This window comes from Lampris incognitus, chromosome 2 (assembly GCF_029633865.1).
Source record: "Lampris incognitus isolate fLamInc1 chromosome 2, fLamInc1.hap2, whole genome shotgun sequence".
Lineage (NCBI taxonomy): Eukaryota > Metazoa > Chordata > Actinopteri > Lampriformes > Lampridae > Lampris > Lampris incognitus.
The window spans coordinates 54,045,493-54,070,841 of record NC_079212.1 but is presented as its reverse complement, the minus strand read 5'-3'; the positions used below and the strand labels follow the sequence as shown (position 1 = coordinate 54,070,841).

The 25,349-nt window shown below is 41.0% G+C and overlaps 1 protein-coding gene across 2 annotated transcripts in view; it reads right to left on the bottom strand.

Moving 5' to 3' along the window:
- Positions 1 to 25,349, bottom strand: part of ptpn11b (protein tyrosine phosphatase non-receptor type 11b) — a 223,313-nt gene that overhangs the window by 115,833 nt on the left and 82,131 nt on the right. For both annotated transcript variants that reach the window (XM_056272912.1, XM_056272913.1), the window contains exons 7-14: positions 23,513 to 23,609; positions 12,020 to 12,099; positions 9,134 to 9,289; positions 7,494 to 7,625; positions 5,901 to 6,055; positions 2,874 to 2,941; positions 1,764 to 1,915; positions 898 to 998 (exon numbers count right to left, since the gene is read on the bottom strand). In XM_056272912.1, coding sequence (XP_056128887.1) covers positions 898 to 998; positions 1,764 to 1,915; positions 2,874 to 2,941; positions 5,901 to 6,055; positions 7,494 to 7,625; positions 9,134 to 9,289; positions 12,020 to 12,099; positions 23,513 to 23,609 — 941 coding nt within the window. The remainder of the gene's footprint in view (positions 1 to 897; positions 999 to 1,763; positions 1,916 to 2,873; positions 2,942 to 5,900; positions 6,056 to 7,493; positions 7,626 to 9,133; positions 9,290 to 12,019; positions 12,100 to 23,512; positions 23,610 to 25,349) is intronic.

Below are 25,349 nucleotides of genomic sequence, written 5' to 3'. Positions count from 1 at the left end.
TCACACATCCATCTTAACCAACACCTGCAGTGACTATTCACACATCCATCTTAACCAACCTCAGCAGTGACTATTCACAGATCCATCTTGACCAACACCTGCAGTGACTATTCACACATTCATCAACCAACACCTGCAGTGACTATTCACACATCTATCTGAACCAACACCTGCAGTCACTTCACACACATCCATCTGAAACAACACCTGCAGTGACCATTCACACATCCATCTGAACCAACACCTGCAGTGACCATTCACACATCCATCTTAACCAACACCTGCAGTGGCTATTCACACATCCATCTTAACCAACACCTGCAGTGACTATTCACACATCTATCTTAACCAACACCTGCAGTGACTATTCACACATCCATCTTAACCAACACCAGCAGTGACTATTCACACATCCATCTTAACCAAAACCAGCAGTGACTATTCACACATCTATCTTAACCAACACCTGCAGTGACTATTCACACATCCATCTTAACCAACACCTGCAGTGACTATTCACACATTCATCTTAACCAACACCTGCAGTGACTATTCACACATTCATCTTAACCAACACCTGCAGTGACTATTCACATATCCATCAACCAACACCTGCAGTGACTATTCACACATCTATCTTAACCAACACCTGCAGTGACTATTCACACATCTATCTTAACCAACATCTGCAGTGACTATTCAAACATCTTAACCAACACCTGCACTGACTATTCAAACATCCATCTTAACCAACACCTGCAGTGACTATTCACACATCCATCTTAACCAACACCTGCAGTGATTCACACATGCATCTTAACCAACACCTGCAGTGACCTTTCAAATAAGGACATAAAGGTGTGCAGGCATGTGTGACTGTCCAGAGTGTGCTCTTACACAGAAGAAGAACGTGAAGACGTCATGTTGGTTTTGGACCGAGAGTTGGTCATCTGGGGATATTTGATATTAGAGTATTCCCTTTCCTTGGTCTTATTCCTCTGCAAAGCAAGCACAGAAAAGGTGTATGCAGTTACGACAACATGTCCTTCTGGAAATCTCACGACCATGTGCCCATTATTAAACACAAGAATAGACTTTGGGGACTTACAAATTACTAGTATTTTCACAACTCCATATATATATATACCCCACCTACATTAGATGATATAAATGTGATGACCTTTATTAGACGTTATATTTTTATATTTTGGCTGTTTGCTTTTCCAATTGTGCTCCAGCCCCACTCCACTATGATTTACTATGTAAAGTACCCATTGGATGTTATTTTGTTATATTTTAAATGTTATTTTGTTATATTTTCAATGTTATTTTGTTATATTTTAAATGTAGGCTTTTTCAACAGTGCCCCGGCCCTTTAAATCCTTGCTTTTTCAAAACAAGCCCTTATCCCTCCCCCATTGGTCGTAATGTCCCTGATGTTACTTTTCAAATGTTTCCTACCCTCCCAGTGGTTGCTGTACACTGTCAGTCGGGGCGTGGCGCAGGGCAACTTACTATTTATTGGCTGTGAGTTTTTTTTTTTGTTGGTTTTGATTCTGATTTAGCCACCTTGGCAGCTGATGAGTATGTGATGCACAAAACAGGCTTGTACTGCTATATATTAAAGCTTTTTTTCCTATATCTATCTATCTATATAACTTTGTAGCTGATGATCGCTTATAGCATTAAACAGGCTTGTACTGTCTCAGAGAATTTACTTGACTAACTGTATGTATATATGACTCGGGTCTTCGTGACTGTACCTGCTCCTCCTCCAGCCTCTTCTGGGCTGTGTCTATGTACTGCTGGACAGCCATATAGATGAACTTGTACTGGGCCTCCGTCTGCACCATGCCTGACCTCTGTTGTCGAACTCTCTGGATAGTCTTGGGGATGTCAATGTCTGAGTCTAGTCCTGAGGCACAAACACATTCACACACACACACTCGAGGTGTCAAAAGGCGGCGCACTGAACAATATCACAGTCCAACGACTTAGCTCAGGAAATGCTCACTGACTAGCATTTATTTCTCCCCCATTTCTTTGCAACATAAACACTGACCAAAGACTTGAGAGGTAAAAGGATAGTTTTATTTTTAAGTCGATTCCCATTTTCTACACTGCAGTGTGAGCCAACATGGACAACTCATCAATATGTTAGGCATCTCATCAATAGAGATCCTTTCATTTTCTACACTGCAGTGTGTGCCAACGTGGACAACTCATCAATATGTTAGGCATCTCATCAATAAAGATCCTTTCGTGTACTACGCGCTGCACGGCCTACCAGTGAATAGCAGCTAGCATTAGCATTAGCATACATGCACTTGACCCTGGCTAGCAGGGCGGACATGCGCCCTCAACTGCACACAGTGAAGAACACAAGTCCAGAGGACACAAAGGGACTTAGCAACAAAACAACTTTAACATGTGAAAATGTGTGCTGGTTTTGGATGCTGAGCTGTGACATGTCTTTTTGAACTGAATGAGAAGTGTCCTGCATGTCTTGCAGTACAACTGGCTGGCAGGAACAGTGTCCGGTATGAAGCACAGGATGACTGAAATAAAATCTACTGGCCAACTACATGGCTGAAGAAGAAAATGAGAGGAAAAATAGAAGAAAATAGGTTTCAAAAATCCTAAACTCTTTTTAGCATAGTTTCAAAGATTCACCACAAATCCCTCTGCCAACAATTAACAATACACAATTAACAATACATAATTAACAATACACAATTAACAATACAAAACTAAAAATACACAATTAACAACACATAACTAACAATACCAAGCAGTCATTAAGGCAGTACAAGGTAAAATCCATAGTGAAAACATGAGTTCATGAGCCCCCCGTCTCATCGCATGTCTCCTACCTTGGCGGTTGATGATGTCAATGAGCGTGTCAATGACAATGATGGTACCTGTCCTGCCGATGCCTGCACTGTGGGGACAGCAGAGGGACATGTCACACCAAGGTCATGGACTTCCAGTAGACGTTAGGCATGCCTATGTATCGTTAGGACATCACAACTAACAAGTTATAACAGTGTTCTATTACATGAGTTTATTGTGATGTGATTTGCTGCTGATATCACACAGAAGATTCTATCTTTCTAACAACACAACATGGTTATTAGCTATATACCTTTGGTTTGGTGACACCAAAACATGGTTTGCCCAAATTTACGATTGGGCGTGTGTGAGCATATGCATATCCTCATGAGCAGTAACAGCAGTGAGCATTCATCCATCCATCCATCCACCCACCCATCCATCCATCCATCCACCCATCCATTATCTGAACCACTTATCCTGCTCAGGGTCGCGGGGATGCTGGAGCCTATCCCAGCAGTCATTGGGCGGCAAGTGGGGAGACACCCTGGACACGCCGCCAGACTATCACACAGGGCCAACACACACACCCTCACACCTACGGACAATTTAGTACGGCCGAGTCACCTGACCTACATGTCTTTGGACTGTGGGAGGAAACCGGAACCCCCAGAGGAAACCCACGCAGACACGGGGAGAACATGCAAACTCCACACAGAGGACGACCCAGGACAACCCCAACGTTGGACTACCCCGGGGCTCGAACCCAGGACCTTCTTGCTGTGAGGTGACCGCGCTAACCACTGTGCCACCGTGCCGCCCTAGCATGAGCAGTTGTTTATATATAATGTGTGATAAAACTGACTTGACATGACACATCAAACGCTGGTAAGGGTCAAGGGCTGTTTACCCCACGCGTGGAAAAGAGGATGTGTCTAAGCAGAAAAAAGCTGACTATAGAGTTGTGCTTGGCCAGCTATGTTTATATATATATATATATATATATATATGTATATATATATATATATATATATATATATATATATATATATATACACTACCGTTCAAAAGTTTGGGATCACCCAAACAATTTTGTGTTTTCCATGAAAAGTCACACTTATTCACCACCATATGTTGTGAAATGAATAGAAAATAGAGTCAAGACATTGACAAGGTTAGAAATAATGATTTGTATTTGAAATAAGATTTTTTTTACATCAAACTTTGCTTTCGTCAAAGAATCCTCCATTTGCAGCAATTACATCATTGCAGACCTTTGGCATTCTAGCTGTTAATTTGTTGAGGTAATCTGGAGAAATTGCACCCCACGCTTCCAGAAGCAGCTCCCACAAGTTGGATTGGTTGGATGGGCACTTCTTGCGTACCATACGGTCAAGCTGCTCCCACAACAGCTCAATGGGGTTCAGATCTGGTGACTGCGCTGGCCACTCCATTACCGATAGAATACCAGCTGCCTGCTTCTGCTCTAAATAGTTCTTGCACAATTTGGAGGTGTGTTTAGGGTCATTGTCCTGTTGTAGGATGAAATTGGCTCCAATCAAGCGCTGTCCACTGGGTATGGCATGGCGTTGCTAAATGGAGTGATAGCCTTCCTTATTCAGAATCCCTTTTACCCTGTACAAATCTCCCACCTTACCAGCACCAAAGCAACCCCAGACCATCACATTACTTCCACCATGCTTAACAGATGGCGTCAGGCATTCTTCCAGCATCTTTTCATTTGTTCTGCGTCTCACAAACGTTCTTCTTTGTGATCCAAACACCTCAAACTTGGATTCATCCGTCCACAACACTTTTTTCCAGTCTTCCTCTGTCCAATGTCTGTGTTCTTTTGCCCATCTTAATCTTTTTCTTTTATTGGTCAGTCTCAGATATGGCTTTTTCTTTGCCACTCTGCCCTGAAGCCCAGAATCCCGCAGCCGCCTCTTCACTGTAGATGTTGACACTGGTGTTTTGCGGGTACTATTTAATGAAGATGCCAGTTGGGGACCTGTGAGGCGTCTGTTTCTCAAACTAGAGACTCTAATGTACTTATCTTCTTGCTCAGTTGTGCAACGCGGCCTCCCACTTCTTTTTCTACTCTGGTTAGAGCCTGTTTGTGCTGTCCTCTGAAGGGAGTAGTACACACCGGTGTAGGAAATCTTCAATTTCTTAGCAATTTCTCGCATGGAATAGCCTTCATTTCTAAGAACAAGAATAGACTGTCGAGTTTCAGATGAAAGTTCTCTTTTTCTGGCCATTTTGAGCGTTTAATTGACCCCACAAATGTGATGCTCCAGAAACTCAATCTGCTCAAAGGAAGGTCAGTTTTGTAGCTTCTGTAACGAGCTAAACTGTTTTCAGATGTGTGAACATGATTGCACAAGGGTTTTCTAATCATCAATTAGCCTTCTGAGCCAATGAGCAAACACATTGTACCATTAGAACACTGGAGTGATAGTTGCTTGAAATGGGCCTCTATACACCTATGTAGATATTGCACCAAAAACCAGACATTTGCAGCTAGAATAGTCATTTACCACATTAGTAATGTATAGAGTGTATTTCTTTAAAGTTAAGACTAGTTTAAAGTTATCTTCATTGAACAGTACAGTGCTTTTCCTTCAAAAATATGGACATTTCAACGTGATCCCAAACTTTTGAACGGTAGTGTATATATATATATATATGTATGTATGTATGTGTGTGTGTGTGTGTGTGTGTGTGTGTGTACAAGTTGGAGAAACCTAATGTAGGCAGGGGAAGAGAACAGCGTTGGTCTAAAAGAAGACACACAAGCCTGAATTATTTTCTCCAGATTGCACAAATGCTGCTTTCTCAAGGTGTGTTTTTTCCAACCGAGAAGAAAAAGAGAGAAACATGCCTTTACAGCCTTTTCACCTGAACATGAAATTATTAAAAAATAACTCCTGGATTACACAGCTGACTGAGTATGACGCTCATTTTGGGGTCAGATGGCGTTGCAGTACAATTCAGTGTAACAGTACTGGAATACTTTCATGTCTGATTGTGGTACTACTGATGAATTGTGTTGTTTCTGGTTGTACCTGCAGTGAACCACTATAGGGCCAGTGTCTGGAATGGCGCTCTGGGTCCTGTTGACCTGCTCTAAGAAACTGAGCACCCCCCCAGGCTCATTCGGCACGCCGTGGTCTGGCCAGCTCAGATACTGGTAATGCCAGATGTACCTCACCTGCTCCCTCTGCAAGTCAGAAACAGCACAGTCAGTTATCAGCAGTATGGAGGACGGTCAGTTATCAGCAGTATGGAGGACAGTCACTTATCAGCAGTATGGAGGACGGTCAGGAAATAAACCACCTTGCACTACAGTTCTACTCATAGTATTGTTTTCTTAAATAATACAACAGCAATACTACCTGTCCAAGTATTTACCTTTTCTTTTTTCCTCCCTTTTTCTTCCCAATTGTACTTGGCCAATTACCCCATTCTCCCGAGCTGTCCCGGTCTCTGCTCCACCCCCTCTGCTGATCCGGGGACAGCTGCAGACTACCACATGCCTCCTCCCATACATGTGGAGTCACCAGCTGCTTCTTTTCACCTGACAGTGAGGAGTTTCACCAGGGAGACGTAGCGCATGGGAGGATCACGCTATTCCCCCCAGTCCCCCCCCCCCGAATACCCACATCCGGCTTCCCAACCGCCGACACGGCCAATTGTGTCTGTAGGGAAGCCCGACCAAGCCGGGGGTAACACAGGGACTCGAACCAACGATCCCCGTGTTGGCAGGCAGCGGAATAGACCACCACACTACCTGGACGCCCCCATCACTTTCTTTTTCAGTCATTTATTGGTGGATATTCAAACTGTAAGCATGAGTACAGCCGGCAGGCCTTACTGAGAGTATTCTACATGCAGCACACATGCAGGCTCATGCAGAACCACCCAGCCTGCAGCCTCTTCCACCTGTGCATCACAGGCAGGCGGTGCTAATGTTATATAAAATATTATATATAAAATGTTATATATAAAATGTTATATAAAATATGTTCTATAAAATATGTTATAGAAGATGTCATATAAAATATGATATAGAAAATTTTATATAAAATATGAAAAAACAATATATAAAACGTTATATAAAATATATAAATGTTATATAAAATATGATCTATAAAATATAATATATATATAAACGATTTTATTTATTTATTGTAATCGTTTCATTGCAATTTTGCACGGGTTCATAAGACAAACAGAACAACATGTAAATGTACCTGTGAGTTTTACCTCATGAAACCAAACCCACCCTCAACCCACCCAACTGCACCCTAAACTGGAGAAGCAAAGCAAGCGAATGAGGAAAAAAAATCCCCCCTTTTGAGAAACAACAGTTTCATACTCTTTGTTTTCAAAGACAATCACTCACTGGGATAAATAATCAGTAATCTATTACCACAGCTGGGTCAGAGGTCACACGTCCTCTCCCGTTCAGTCAAGCTCCAACTTACACTCCTGGCTTCCTCCACTGAATTTTCAATGATCTTTCCTTCCTCAAGCCTACCCACACAGGACATGTTTGTGCATATGTGTGTGTGTGTGTGTGTGGGTGGGGGGGGGGGTAATATAATCTCTTCCAAGGATAATGGGTCAACTCTAACAGAGCACATGGCTCCCCCTACCTGTTCGATATGGGTCACCTCTAGCTCCCTCAGAATATAGTCCTGTGCTGTTCGCTCGTCCACATTCCTTACAAGCACTTTCCCATACTCCTTCAGGACATTCGGGTCTGGCCAATAGCGGAAGCACTTGTTCTGGTGGAGTGAAGGAGACAGAAAGAGACAACGAAGACATACCAAGGGACAGACATGGAGAGAGGCTGGTGTTAGACAATATGTGTAACCGGCTAAAGCACCTTTCTAACCAGCTTAACTATCATACCATCCTCGTCCATTGCCCCTCCCCCCCACCACATCTCCCTCACCATATCCCCCCAATTGTACTCGGCCAATTACCCCACTCTTCTGAGCCGTCCCGGTCACTGCACCACCCCCTCTGCTGATCCGGGGAGGGCTGCAGACTACCACATGCCTTCTCCCATACACGTGGAGTCACCAGCCGCTTCTTTTCACCTGACACTGAGGAGTTTCACCAGGGGGATGTAGTGTGTGGGAGGATCTCCTATTCCCCCCAGTTCCCCCTCCCCCCTGAACAGGCACCCCGACAGACCACAGGAGGCGTTAGTGCAGCGACCAGGACACATACCCACATCTGGCTTCCCACCTGCAGACACGGCCAATTGTGTCTGTAGGGATGCCCGACCAAGCTGGAGGTAACACGGGGATTTGAACCGGCGATCCCCGTGTTAGTAGGCAATGGAATAGACCGCCACGCCACCCAGATGTCCACTCCCTTTTTTTTCACCAGTTTTTTTTTTTGTTCTTGATCAAGAGCACTAATGCAAACCTGTTTATTATAAAAGACACTTTATAAATAAATGTGACTAACTTGAACTCTGGCGTCTACACCATGTATAGTAGACACTTCTATTAACATATGGTTAACCCCTGAATACCATGTATAGTAGAGACACTTCTATTAACACACGGTTAACCCCTGAACACCATGTATAGTAGAGACACTTCTATTAACACACGGTTAACCCCTGAACACCATGTATAGTAGAGACGCTTCTATTAACACACGGTTAACCCCTGAACACGCCAATACACCCTGCTGCTAACACAGCTACACAGCTAACACAGCTACCACAGCTAACACAGCTACTCAGCTAACACAGTTGACACAGCTACACAGCTAACACAGCTACACAGCTAACAGAGTTGACACAGCTACACAGCTAACACAGCTACACAGCTAACAGAGGTAACACAGCCACACAGCTAACACAGCTACACAGCTAACAGAGGTAACACAGCCGCACAGCTAACACAGCCAACACAGCTACTCAGCTAACACAGTTACACAGCTACACAGCTTATACAGCTACACAGCGAACACAGCTACACAGCCACACAGTTAACACAGCTAACACAGCTACAGTTAACACAGCTAACACAGCTACACAGTTAACACAGCTAACACAGCTACACAGCTAACACATTCACACAGTTAAAACAGCTACACAGCTAGCACAGCTAGCACAGCTAACACAGCTACACAGTTAACACAGCTAACACAGCTACACAGCTAACACATTCACACAGTTAAAACAGCTACACAGCTAGCACAGCTAGCACAGCTAACACAGCTACACGTGAGGAACAAGCCTTCACTGTGTGATGTGATGCAGAGGGCCTACCCGTCCTCGCTCCATCTCCTTGGTGGTCATGACAATTACATGCGTGTTTTCCTGATAAACCATCTTCCAGAAGTCGGTGATGGTGTTCTGTAGACAGCCCTGGGTGGCTATAAAGACTTTCCCCTCCTCCATGTGGCACCCCTCTCCATGAGTACTCTGCAAGAACACAAAGTGGAGGACGCTGGACCTGAAGAACACATGCTTACTGACATGGTGCTGCCATAAATATACAAAAATGAAAAATGGGCTACCTGAACTAAGTCAATAAGTTAAAAACAAAAACATAGATGGAGTTTCTGTAATTTAAGTTGTTTACTATTTTTTGAAACGTGAATGAACAAAAAAGACAAAGCAAGAGAGGCAAGATTGAGAGGGTTTGGACATGTGTGGAGCCGAGATGCTGGGTATATTGAGAGGGTTTGGACATGTGTGGAGGAGAGATGCTGGGTATATTGGGAGGGTTTGGACATGTGTGGAGGAGAGATGCTGGGTATATTGAGAGGGTTTGGACACGTGTGGAGGAGAGATGCTGGGTATATTGAGAGGGTTTGGACATGTGTGGAGGAGAGATGCTGGGTATATTGAGAGGGTTTGGACATGTGTGGAGGAGAGATGCTGGGTATATTGAGAGGGTTTGGACATGTGTGGAGGAGAGATGCTGGGTATATTGAGAGGGTTTGGACATGTGTGGAGGAGAGATGCTTGGTATATTGAGAGGGTTTGGACATGTGTGGAGGAGAGATGCTGGGTATATTGAGAGGGTTTGGACATGTGTGGAGGAGAGATGCTGGATATATTGAGAGGGTTTGGACATGTGTGGAGGAGAGATGCCGGGTATATTGAGAGGGTTTGGACATGTGTGGAGGAGAGATGCTGGGTATATTGGGAGGGTTTGGACATGTGTGGAGGAGAGATGCTGGGTATATTGAAAGGGTTTGGACATGTGTGGAGGAGAGATGCTGGGTATATTGGGAGAAGGATGCTGAATATGGAGCTGCCAGGGAAGAGGAAAAGAGGAAGACCAAAGAGGAGGTTTATGGATGTGGTGAGGGAGGACATGCAGGTGGCTGGTGTGACAGAGGAAGATGCAGAGGACAGGAAGAGATGGAAATGGATGATCCACTGTGGCGCCCCCTAATGGGAGTGTGATGAGGACTCAGCAGCTTCACATTCCTGGCAGGGAGCAGATGCTTGCGGTTATAAAGGTTTTCTCTTCTTGGCTAGCTCCTTGCTCCTTATTCATGTCTGGAAAGAGGAGAAGCTTACATCCAGTCCAAACAGCCCCTCCTTTCCCTCCCGCAATTTAGAGGACTTTATTCCTTGCAGTTGAACGAAGAAATCTTATTATTACCAGTCTCGGGGGATGATCCTGATCTGGATGAGAGCCGGGAGAGCAGTGTGCTCTCTCAGTTTCCAACTCGTTGTTAACATCCATACCGAGATCCTCCGACAGGATCCTCTCTGCATGCCATCATGCTGTCCCTTTCAATGCCCTCCTTCAAGCCCGTCAGGCTGATATTGTTGCGGTGGATTCTGTTTTCCAAACGGCTCCACATTGTGTCTGTGTGCTTACTGTGTGTTTTGCGATCATCCATCCAACGTTGAGAGGGGTCCTCCATGTCGGATATCTGACCTTCCGCCTCCGGTAGCTGTTCTTGCATAGTGTTCAGTGAGTTTTTCACTTCCGCAGCGGTTTCTTTAACCGTTGACACACCCGATGCCACAGTATTACCTGTCGCACTCATTTTACTCACTTCTGTGAACAGGTTTTCCAGACAACCATCTGCGTAGGTTGTTCGTTTGGGCTAGTAGGAGTCCATTGTAGTAGTCTGCCTCCATGCTGCACGTGGATTTTTGAAATATCTTGAGGTGGTAGACATACTACCGTTAAGACTAGTCATCTCAATCAGTTGAATGAGTAGTAACGTGTATCAGGTAGATGGAAAATAAGACAAAATGTGTAGAAAATAGCAGATATATAACCACTTAGTCAGCAGGGCTGAGGACAATTATTTCTTTATTTTTTACCCCCCCCCTTTTTTCTCCCCAATTGTACTTGGCCAATTACCCCACTCTTCCAAGCCCCAGTCTCTGCTCCACCCCCTCTGCCGATCCGGGGAGGGCTGCAGACTACCACATGCCTCCTCCCATACATGTGGAGTCACCAGCTGCTTCTTTTCACCTGACAGTGAGGAGTTTCACCAGGGGGACGTAACGCGTGGGAGGATCTCCCTATTCCCCCCAGTTCCCCCTCCCCCCCGAACAGCTGCCCTGACCAACCAGAGGAGGCGCTAGTGCAGTGACCAGAACACATACCCACATCCGGCTTCCCACCCGCAGACACGGCCATTTGTGTCTGTAGGGACGCCCGACCAAACCGGAGGTAACACGAGGATTCGAACCGGCGATCTCTGTGTTGGTAGGCAACGGATTAGACTGCCATGCTACCCGGACGCCCAGGGCAATTATTAGTGTTCAGCCATCTTGCTTGGCGATCCCACGTGACTCCCCATATGTGGAGTTTAAGTGGGAAGAAAACATCCACCGATTGCAAAATGATGGCATCTATTTTTAGCAGATGATGTCTGGAATGAGTACAGCGCAGTACGTTTTACTAACCTTAATGTTAAAAGTTATCTCATCTCAACACATTTGTTAATTTCACTTTGTAAAAAATGCCATTATCTTTGTTTCTAAAATAACAGCTAATGAATTTCAGGTTTTGAAATGAAATTCTTATCATGTTTCTCTAAGTTAAAAATTAATGTTTACCATCAGTAAGACAACCTAGCTGAAACTGTCATTAAATGTATATTTGATGCATTGTCACAGTCTTTCTGACATCTCAAGTGTTGGGCAGGCAGCTGGTGCTGTTGTTTTACTCACTCTGATGTAATTGGCATTGATGTAGTCGGAGCCAGGAATTTCCGGGTCTGCGTCCCTAATCTCAACACGAGTGGTGTCAACTGAAAACACACATACACACCACATGTGTAAGCAATTGTTAACGACTAGGATGTGGAAAATGTGCAGGGTTTCTAATGATTTTGGTACTGCACTTGTAAAAATAGGTAAAGAAAACAGGATGCTACATATGACTTAAAACAGCATGCTGCATATGACTTAAACAAGATGCTGTATATGACTTAAAACAGGACGCTGTATAAGACTTAAATGAGCATGCTGTATATCACTTAAAAGAGCATGCTGTATATGACTTCAACAAGATGCTGTATATGACTTAAAACAGCATGCTGCATATATATTAAAATAGGATGCCGCATATGACTTAAAACAGGATGCTGTATATAATTTAAAACAGCATGCTTTATATGACTTAAACTGGATGATGTGTATGACCTAAAACAGGACGCTGTATATGTTTTAAACAGCATGCTGTACATGACTTAAAACAGTATGCTGTATATAACTTAAAAATGGATGCTGTATATGACTTAAAACAGCATGCTGCATATGACTTAAAACAGGATGCTGTATATGACTTAAAACAGGATGCTCTATATGACTTAAAACACCACGCTGCATATGACTTAAAACAGGACGCTGTATAAAACTTAAAACAGCATGATCTATATAACTTAAACCAGCATGCTCAAAATGACTTAAACTAGCTTGCTCTATATGACTTAAAACAGCATGCTACATAGGACTTAAAACAGTATGCTGTATATGACTTAAAACAGGATGCTGCATGACTTAAAACAGCATAATGCATATGACGTAAAACAGGATGCTGTATATGACTTAAAACAGTATGCTGTATATGACTTAAAACACGATGCTGTGTATGACATAAAAAGGATGCTGTGTATGACTTAAACAGGATGCTGTGTATGGTTTAAACAGCATGCTTTACATGACTTCAAACAGGATGCTGTGTATGACTTAAACAGGACGCTGTGCATGACTTATAACAGGATGCTATGTATGACTTAAAACAGGATACTGTGTATGATTTAAAACAGGATACCGTGTATTACTTAAGACAAGATGCTGTGTATGACTTCAAAAGATGCTGTGTATGACTTAAGACAGGATCCTGTGTTTGACTTAAAACAGCATGCTGTATATGACTTAAACTGGATGCTGCATGCCACTTAAACAGAACGCTGTGTATATGACTTAAACAGGATGCTGTGTATGACTAAAAACACGATGCTGTAATTAACTTAAAACGGACGCTGTGTATGACTTAAAAAACGATGCCGTGAATGACTTAACACAGGATGCCATGTATGACCTGAAACAAATGCTGTGTATGACTTAAGACAGGATCCTGTGTTTCACTTAAAACAGGATGCTGTATATGTTTTAAACAGGATGCTGTATATGTTTTAAACAACATGCTGTATATGACTTAAAACAGTATGCTGTGTATGACAAAAAAGGATGCTGTGTATGACTTCAAATGGGATGCCGTGTATGACTTGAAAAGGATACTGTGTATGACTTAAGACAGGAGGCTGTGTATGACTTAAAACAGAATGCTGCATATGACTTAAAACAGCACGCTGTATATGACTTAAAAAAGTACGCTGTATATGTTTTAAACAGCATGCTGTACATGATTTAAAACAGAATGCTGGAAATGGTTTAAACAGCATGCTGTATATGAATTAAACGGGATGCTGTGTATGACTTAAAAAAGGAAGCTGTATATGTTTTAAACAGCATGCTGTATATGACTTAAAACAGGATGCTGTACATGACTTAAAAAAGGATGCTGTGTATGACTATAACAGGACGCTGTGTATGACATAAAACAGGACGCTGTGTATGACTTAAAAAAAAGGATGCTTTATATGACTTAAAACAGGATGCCACATATGACTTAAAACAGGACGCTGTAAATGACTTAATACAGTGTGCTGTATATGACTTAAAACAGGATGCTGTGTATGACTTAAACAGGATGCTGCATGTGACTTAAGCTGTATGCTGTGTATAACTTAAACAGGTTGCTGTGTATGACTTAAAACAGGATGCTGTATATAATTTAAAACAGCATGCTTTATATGACTTAAACTGGATGATGTGTATGACCTAAAACAGGACGCTGTATATGTTTTAAACAGCATGCTGTACATGACTTAAAACAGCATGCTTTATATGACTTAAACTGGATGATGTGTATGACAAACAGGACGCTGTGTATGACATAAAACAGGATGCTGTGTATGACTTAAAACGGTATGCTGTATATAATTTAAAACAGCATGCTTTATATGACTTAAACTGGATGATGTGTATGACTTAAACAGGACGCTATGTATGACATAAAACGGGATGTTGTGTATGACTTAAAACAGGATGCTGTATATAATTTTAAAAAGTATGCTTTATATGACTTAAACTGGATGCTGTGTATGACTTCAACAGGACGCTGTGTATGACTTAAAACAGGATGCTATGTATGACTTAAAAAAGGATGCTGTATATGACTTAGAACAGGATGCCGCATATGACTTAAGAACAAGATGCTGTATATGACTTAAAACAGTATGCTGTATATGACTTAAAACAGGATGCTGTGTATGACTTAAACAGGATGCTGTATGTGACTTAAACTGTATGCTGTGTATGACTTAAACAAGATGCTGTGTATGACTTAAACAGCATGCTGCGTATGACTTAAACAGGACGCTGTGTATGACTTCAACAGGATGCTGCGTATGACTTAAAACAGGATGTTGTATATAACTTAAAACAGCATGATGTATATGACTTAAACTGGATGATGTATATGACTGAAAAAGGACCCTGTGTATGACTTAAACAGGTTGCTGTGTATGAATTAAAACAGGATGCTGTATATAATTTAAAACAGCATGCTTTATATGACTTAAACTGGATGATGTGTATGACTTAAACAGGACGCTGTGTATGACCTAAAACAGGATGCTGCGTATGACTTATAACAGGATTCTGTATATAACTTAAAACAGCATGCTGTATATGACTTAAACTGGATGATGTGTATGACTTAAACAGGACGCTGTGTATGACATAAAAAAGTATGCTGTATATGTTTTAAACAGCTTGCCGTATATGACTTAAAACAGCATGCTGTATATGACTTAAAACAGGACGCTGTATATGTTTTAAACAGCATGCTGTACATGATTTAAAACAGAATGCTGGAAATGGTTTAAACAGCATGCTGTATATGAATTAAACGGGATGCTGTGTATGACTTAAAAAAGGAAGCTGTATATGTTTTAAACAGCATGCTGTATATGACTTAAAACAGGATGCTGTACATGACTTAAAAAAGGATGCTGTGTATGACTATAACAGGACGCTGTGTATGACATAAAACAGGACGCTGTGTATGACTTAAAAAAAAGGATGCTTTATATGACTTAAAACAGGATGCCACATATGACTTAAAACAGGACGCTGTAAATGACTTAAAACAGTGTGCTGTATATGACTTAAAACAGGATGCTGCATGTGACTTAAGCTATATGCTGTGTATGACTTAAACAAGATGCTGTGTATGACTTAAAAAGGACGCTGTGTATAACTTAAACAGGTTGCTGTGTATGACTTAAAACAGGATGCTGTATATAATTTAAAACAGCATGCTTTATATGACTTAAACTGGATGATGTGTATGACCTAAAACAGGAGGCTGTATATGTTTTAAACAGCATGCTGTACATGACTTACAACAGCATGCTTTATATGACTTAAACTGGATGATGTGTATGACAAACAGGACGCTGTGTATGACATAAAACAGGATGCTGTGTATGACTTAAAACGGTATGCTGTATATAATTTAAAACAGCATGCTTTATATGACTTAAACTGGATGATGTGTATGACTTAAACAGGACGCTGTGTATGACATAAAACAGGATGTTGTGTATGACTTAAAACAGGATGCTGTATATAATTTTAAAAAGTATGCTTTATATGACTTAAACTGGATGCTGTGTATGACTTCAACAGGACGCTGTGTATGACTTAAAACAGGATGCTATGTATGACTTAAAAAAGGATGCTGTATATGACTTAGAACAGGATGCCGCATATGACTTAAGAACAAGATGCTGTATATGACTTAAAACAGTATGCTGTATATGACTTAAAACAGGATGCTGTGTATGACTTAAACAGGATGCTGTATGTGACTTAAACTGTATGCTGTGTATGACTTAAACAAGATGCTGTGTATGACTTAAACAGCATGCTGCGTATGACTTAAACAGGACGCTGTGTATGACTTCAACAGGATGCTGCGTATGACTTAAAACAGGATGCTGTATATAACTTAAAACAGCATGCTGTATATGACTTAAACTGGATGATGTATATGACTGAAAAAGGACCCTGTGTATGACTTAAACAGGTTGCTGTGTATGACTTAAAACAGGATGCTGTATATAATTTAAAGCAGCATGCTTTATATGACTTAAACTGGATGATGTGTATGACTTAAACAGGACGCTGTGTATGACCTAAAACCGGATGCTGCGTATGACTTATAACAGGATTCTGTATATAACTTAAAACAGCATGCTGTATATGACTTAAACTGGATGATGTGTATGACTTAAACAGGACGCTGTGTATGACATAAAAAAGTATGCTGTATATGTTTTAAACAGCTTGCTGTATATGACTTAAAACAGGATGGTGTGCATGACTTAAAACAGGATGCCATGTATGACTTAAACAGGATGCTGTGTATGAGTTAAAACAGGATGCTGTGTATGAGTTAAAACAAGATGCTGTATATGACTTAAATCAGGATGCTGTGTATGACTTAAAACAGTATGCCGTGTATGACTTAAACAGGATGCTGTGTATGACTAAAAACAGGATGCTGCGTTTAACTTAAACAGGACACTGTGTATGACTTAAAAAAGGATGCCGTGAATGACCTGAAACTGATGCTGTGTATGACTTAAGACAGGATGCCGTGTATGACTTAAAAAGATAATGTGTATGACTGAAGACAGGATCCTGTGTTTAACTTAAAACAGGATGCTGTATGTTTTAAACAGCATGCTGTATATGTTTTAAACAGCATGCTGTATATGACTTAAAACAGTATGCTGTGTATGACAAAACAGGATACTGTGTATGACTTAATACAGGATGCTGTGTATGACTTAAACAGGACTATGTGTATGACTTAAAACAGGATGCTGTGTATGACTTCAAATGGGATGCCGTGTATGACTTGAAAAGGATGCTGTGTATGACTTAAGACAGGAGGCTGTGTAAGACGTAAAACAGAATGCTGTGTATGACTTAAAACAGGATGCTGTATATGTTTTAAACAGCATGCTGTACATGACTTAAAACAGGATGCTATGTATGACTTAAAACAGGATGCTGTATATAACTTAAAACAGCATGCTGTATATGACTTAAACTGGATGCTGTGTATGACTTCAACTTGACATTGTGTATGACATAAAACAGGACGCTGAGTATGACTTAAAACAGGATGCTGTACATGTTTCAAACAGCTTGCTGTATATGACTTATAACAGGATGCCGTGTATGACGTAAAACAGGATGCCGTGTGAAACTTAAACTGGATGATGTGTATGACTTAAACAGGACGCTGTGTATGACATAAAACAGGATGCCGTGTATGACTTAAAACAGGATGCTGTATATAATTTAAAACAGTATGCTTTATATGACTTAAACTGGATGCTGTGTATGACTTAAAACAGGATGCTATGTATGACTTAAAAAAGGATGCTGTATATGTTTCAAACAGCTTGCTGTATATGACTTAAAACAGGATGCTGTGTATGACGTAAAACAGGATGCCGTGTATGACTTAAAACAGGATGCTGTATATAATTTAAAACAGTATGCTTTATATGACTTAAACTGGATGCTGTGTATGACTTCAACAGGACGCAGTGTATGACTTAAAACAGGATGCTATGTATGACTTAAAAAAAGATAATGTATATGTTTCAAACAGCTTGCTGTATATGACTTAAAACAGGATGCTGTGTATGACGTAAAACAGGATGCCGTGTATGACTTAAACAGGACGCTGTGTATAACTTAAAACAGGATGCTGTGTATGTGTTAAAACAGGATGCTGTATATGTTTTAAACAGCATGCTGTATATGACTTAAAACAGGACACTGTGTATGACGTAAAACAGGATGCCGTGAATGACTTAAAACAGGATGCTGTATATAATTTAAAACAGCATGCTTTATATGACTTAAACTGGATGATGTGTATGACTTAAACAGGACGCTGTGTATGACATAAAACAGGATGCTGTGTATGACTTAAAACAGGATGCTGTATATAATTTAAAACAGTATGCTTTATATGACTTAAACTGGATGCTGTGTATGACTTCAACAGGACGCTGTGTATGACTTAAAACAGGATGCTATGTATGACTTAAAAAAGGATGCTGTATATGTTTCAAACAGCTTGCTGTATATGACTTAAAACAGGATGCTGTGTATGACGTAAAACAGGATGCCGTGTATGACTTAAAACAGGATGCTGTATATAATTTAAAACAGTATGCTTTATATGACTTAAACTGGATGCTGTGTATGACTTCAACAGGACGCTGTGTATGACTTAAAACAGGATGCTATGTATGACTTAAAAAAAGATGCTGTATATGTTTCAAACAGCTTGCTGTATATGACTTAAAACAGGATGCTGTGTATGACGTAAAACAGGATGCCGTGTATGACTTAAACAGGACGCTGTGTATAACTTAAAACAGGATGCTGTGTATGTGTTAAAACAGGATGCTGTATATGTTTTAAACAGCATGCTGTATATGACTTAAAACAGGACACTGTGTATGACGTAAAACAGGATGCCGTGAATGACTTAAAACAGGATGCTGTATATAATTTAAAACAGCATGCTTTATATGACTTAAACTGGATGATGTGTATGACTTAAACAGGACGCTGTGTATGACATAAAACAGGATGCTGTGTATGACTTAAAACAGGATGCTGTATATAATTTAAAACAGTGTGCTTTATATGACTTAAACTGGATGCTGTGTATGACTTCAACAGGACGCTGTGTATGACTTCAACAGGACGCTGTGTATGACTTAAAACAGGATGCTATGTATGACTTAAAAAAGGATGCTGTATATGACTTAGAACAGGATGCCGCATATGACTTAAAAACAAGATGCTGTATATGACTTAAAACAGTATGCTGTATATGACTTAAAACAGGATGCTGTGTATGACTTAAACAGGATGCTGTATGTGACTTAAACTGTATGCTGTGTATGACTTAAACAAGATGCTGTGTATGACTTAAACAGCATGCTGTGTATGACTTAAACAGGATGCTGCGTATGACTTAAAACAGGATGCTGTATATAACTTAAACTGGATGATGTATATGACTTAAAAAGGACGCTGTGTATGACTTAAACAGGACGCTGTGTATGACATAAAAAAGTATGCTGTATATGTTTTAAACAGCTTGCTGTATATGACTTAAAACAGGATGGTGTGCATGACTTAAAACAAGATGCTGTATATGACTTAAATCAGGATGCTGTGTATGACTTAAAACAGTATGCCGTGTATGACTTAAACAGGATGCTGTGTATGACTAAAAACAGGATGCTGTGTTTAACTTAAAAAGGACGCTGTGTATGACTTAAAAAAGGATGCCGTGAATGACCTGAAACAGATGCTGTGTATGACTTAAGACAGGATGCCGTGTATAACTTAAAAAGATGCTGTGTATGACTGAAGACAGGATCCTGTGTTTAACTTAAAACAGGATGCTGTATATGTTTTAAACAGCATGCTGTATATGTTTTAAACAGCATGCTGTATATAACTTAAAACAGTATGCTGCGTATGACAAAACAGGATACTGTGTATGACGTAAAACAGGATGCCGTGAATGACTTAAAACAGTATGCTGTATATAATTTAAAACAGCATGCTTTATATGACTTAAACTGGATGATGTGTATGACTTAAACAGGACGCTGTGTATGACATAAAACAGGATGCTGTGTATGACTTAAAACAGGATGCTGTATATAATTTTAAAAAGTATGCTTTATATGACTTAAACTGGATGCTGTGTATGACTTCAACAGGACGCTGTGTATGACTTAAAACAGGATGCTATGTATGACTTAAAAAAAGATGCTGTATATGACTTAGAACAGGATGCCGCATATGACTTAAAAACAAGATGCTGTATATGACTTAAAACAGTATGCTGTATATGACTTAAAAGAGGATGCTGTGTATGACTTAAACAGGATGCTGTATGTGACTTAAACTGTATGCTGTGTATGACTTAAACAAGATGCTGTGTATGACTTAAACAGCATGCTGCGTATGACTTAAACAGGACGCTGTGTATGACTTAAACAGGATGCTGCGTATGACTTAAAACAGGATGCTGTATATAACTTAAAACAGCATGCTGTATATGTCTTAAACTGGATGATGTATATGACTGAAAAAGGACGCTGTGTATGACTTAAACAGGTTGCTGTGTATGACTTAAAACAGGATGCTGTATATAAGTTAAAACAGCATGCTTTATATGACTTAAACTGGATGCCATGTATGACTTAAACAGGATGCTGTGTATGAGTTAAAACAGGATGCTGTGTATGAGTTAAAACAAGATGCTGTATATGACTTAAATCAGGATGCTGTGTATGACTTAAAACAGTATGCCGTGTATGACTTAAACAGGATGCTGTGTATGACTAAAAACAGGATGCTGCGTTTAACTTAAAAAGGACGCTGTGTATGACTTAAAAAAGGATGCCGTGAATGACCTGAAACAGATGCTGTGTATGACTTAAGAGAGGATGCCGTGTATGACTTAAAAAGATGCTGTGTATGACTGAAGACAGGATCCAGTGTTTAACTTAAAACAGGATGCTGTATGTTTTAAACAGCATGCTGTATATGTTTTAAACAGCATGCTGTATATGACTTAAAACAGTATGCTGTGTATGACTTCAAATGGGATGCCGTGTATGACTTGAAAAGGATGCTGTGTATGACTTAAGACAGGAGGCTGTGTAAGACGTAAAACAGAATGCTGTATATGACTTAAAACAGCATGCTGTATATGTTTTAAACAGCATGCTGTACATGACTTAAAACAGGATGCTGTATATAACTTAAAACAGCATGCTGTATATGACTTAAACTGGATGCTGTGTATGACTTCAACTTGACACTGTGTATGACATAAAACAGGACGCTGAGTATGACTTAAAACAGGATGCTGTGTACACTCACTGGCCACTTTATTAGGTACACCTTGCTAGTACCGGGTTGGACCCCCTTTTGCCTTCAGAACTGCCTTAATCCTTCGTGGCATAGATTCAACAAGGTACTGGAAACATTCCTCAGAGAGTTTGGTCCATATTGACATGATAGCATCACGCAGTTGCTGCAGATTTGTCGGCTGCACATCCACGATGCGAATCTCCCGGTCCACCACATCCCAAAGATGCTCTATTGGATTGAGATCTGGTGACTGTGGAGGCCATTTGAGTACAGTGAACTCATTGTCATGTTCAAGAAACCAGTCTGAGATGATTCGAGCTTTATGACATGGCGCGTTATCCTGCTGGAAGTAGCCATCAGAAGATGGGAACACTGTGGTCATAAAGGGATGGACATGGTCAGCAACAATACTCAGGTAGGCTGTGGCGTTGACACGATGCTCAATTGGTACTAAGGGGCCCAAAGTGTGCCAAGAAAATATCCCCCACACCATTACACCACCACCACCAGCCTGAACCGTTGATACAAGGCAGGATGGATCCATGCTTTCATGTTGTTGACGCCAAATTCTGACCCTACCATCCGAATGTCGCAGCAGAAATCGAGACTCATCTGACCAGGCAACGTTTTTCCAATCTTCTATTGTCCAATTTTGGTGAGCCTGTGCGAATTGTAGCCTCAGTTTCCTGTTCTTAGCTGACAGGAGTGGCACCCGGTGTGGTCTTCTGCTGCTGTAGCCCATCTGCCTCAAGGTTCGACGTGTTGTGCGTTCAGAGATGCTCTTTTGCATACCTCGGTTGTAATGAGTGGTTATTTGAGTTACTGTTGCCTTTCTATCAGCTCGAACCAGTCTGGCCATTCTCCTCTGACCTCTGGCATCAACAAGGCATTTTTGCCCACAGAACTGCTGCTCACTGGATATTTTCTCTTTTTCGGACCATTCTCTGTAAACCCTAGAGATGGTTGTGCGTGAAAATCCCAGTAGATCAGCAGTTTCTGAAATACTCAGACCAGCCCGTCTGGCACCAACAACCATGCCACGTTCAAAGTCACTTAAATCACCTTTCTTCCCCATTCTGATGCTCGGTTTGAACTGCAGCAGATCGTCTTGACCATGTCTACATGCCTAAATGCATTGAGTTGCTGCCATGTGATTGGCTGATTAAAAATTTGCGTTAACGAGCAGTTGGACGGGTGTGCCTAATAAAGTGGCCGGTGAGTGTATGTTTCAAACAGCTTGCTGTATATGACTTAAAACAGGACGCTGTGTATGACTTAAAACAGGATGCTGTGTATGACTTAAGACAGGATGCTGTGTATGACTTAAAACAGCATGCTGTATATGACTTAAAACAGGATGCTGTATATGACTTAAACAGGATGTTGTGTATGACTTAAACAGGACACTGTGTATGACTTAAACAGGATGCTGTATATGACTTAAACAGGATGCTGTGTATGACTTCTAACAGGACTCGGTGTATGACTTAAAACAGGATGTTGTGTATGACTTAAACAGGATGCTGTGTATGACTTAAATAGGATGCTGTGTATGACTTAAACAGGACGCTGTGTATGACTTAAAACAGGATGCTTTGTATGACTTAAAACAGGATGCCGTGTATGACTTAAAACCGGATGGTGTGTATGACTTAAACAGGATGCTGTGTATGACTTAAACAGGACGCTGTGTATGACAAACAGGACGCTGTGTATGACTTAAAGAGCATATTTTATATGACTTAAAACAGGATGCTGTATATGACTTAAAACAGGATGCTGCATATGACTTAAACAGGGTGCTAAATATGACTTAAAACAGGATGCTGTATATTACTTAAAATAGTATGCTGCATATGACTTAAAACAGGATGCTGTATATGACTTAAAACAGGATGCTGTGTATGACTTAAACAGTATACTGTGTATGACTTAAACAGGAGGCTGTGTATGACTTAAACAGGATGCTGTGTATGACTACAGGTGGATCCACATGTAGATGCTCTGCTGCGGTTTCTGTGCACTCTAATTATTGGTGAAAGTATTTCCACTGAAAGCTGAGGAAACAGAAAAGTAGGCTGATGGACTCACAGGGGAGGATGTTCTTGTATCTGTTTTTGCTCTTGTTCTCGGGCCTCTGGCCTTCTTTCCTGGGGTACAGCAATTTGCATTCCTGCTGCTGGAGCACCTGGTAGAGGAGAGCAGATGAAAGATGGTAGCAGGGGAGAGCTGACATAGAAAAGAAAAATCAGATTTTAGGATTAAGAGTTCAAGGAAAAGCATTTTCCAACAAAAAACTGTGCCAATACAAGTGGAATTATATATTCTACAAGTATCGCTGCAATTTTTAACCCAATCTTTATCAGACCTTCACTGCAACCTTCAACCGAACCAAGAGGAAGTCGATGTAGATCAATACTTAGTTAGGCGGACCTCATCTCCAGCAGTTTTCACCGTAGTGCTGTTACTCACACTTTTAGAACTCTCACTGTAACCTGCAGCGTGGTTTTCAGCATGGTAATTTTATTTTCCAGTCGATTTTTCTCAAGTTGACTGTCAATGAATAATCCAGTGACATAATCTTTTTCCGATTGGTAAGATATCTGAAAAAGCATATGGACAACGCAGAAGAAACACGCTCCATTTAAACCAATACTTATTCAATGCCTCTGAAAGAACCTTTGCACCATGCAACACTAAATCATTTCAAGACATTTCTGTTGTAAATCCCCCGATAAAGAACTTAAACCATGACAATATAAACCAAATGCAAAAAACAGGCCAACCTTAAGCCATAAAAGATCTCAAACCACGACTGCTACACTGGTCAGGAATCAGGAACACTTTATTTGTCATTCCATTTCATAACATATCGGTTCCCCCAGCAAACAGCAGTGCAACACAAAGACAAAAACACATATCCGAACTACAAGAACACACATACTATCTAAAGCCTCTTACAGACTGTGTGATTTCAGCAGTCCTACGAGTTTATTGCAAGCCACACTGTGTGATATGGAGCCAATAAACTTGGTACCACATCAAGTTTGATAATAATAATAAATCAGACTTACAAACCCCAATTCCAATGAAGTTGAGGCGTTGTGTAAAACGTAAATAAAAACAGAATACAATGATTTGCAAATCGTTTTCCACCTATATTCAATTGAATACACTACAAAGACAAGATATTTAATGTTCAAACTGATAAACTTTACTGGGTTTTTTTTTTGTGCAAATATTCACTCATTTTGAATTTGATGCCTGCAACACGTTCCAAAGAAGCTGGGACAGGGACATGTTCACCACTGTGTTACACCACCTTTCCTTTTAACAACACTCAACAAGCGTTTGGGAACTGAGGACACTAACTGTTGAAGCTTTTTAGGTGGACTTCTTTCCCATTCTTGCTTGATGTACGACTTCAGTTGCTCAACAGTCCGGGGTCTCTGTTGTCATATTTTGCGCTTCATAATGCGCCACACATGTTCAATGGGAGACAGGTCTGGACTGCAGGCAGGCCAGTCCAGTACCAGAACTCTTACTACGAAGCCCCGCTGGTGTAACACGTGCAGAACGTGGCTTGGCATTGTCTTGCTGAAATAAGCAGGGACGTCCCTGAAAAAGACGTCACTTGGATGGCAGCATATGTTGCTCCAAAACCTGTACGTACCTTTCAGCATTAATGGTGCCTTCACAGATGTGCAAGTTACCCATGATGCCATGGGCACTAACACACCCCCATACCATCACAGATGCTGGCTTTTGGACTTTGCACCGATAACAATCTGGATGGTCCCTTTCCTCTTTAGTCCGGAGGACACGACGTCCAGGATTTCCAAAAACAATGTGAAATGTGGCGCCTGAGGGGTCGAAGGTCAAGGGCATTCAGTGTTGGTTTTCGGCCTTGCCGCTTACGTGCAGAGAT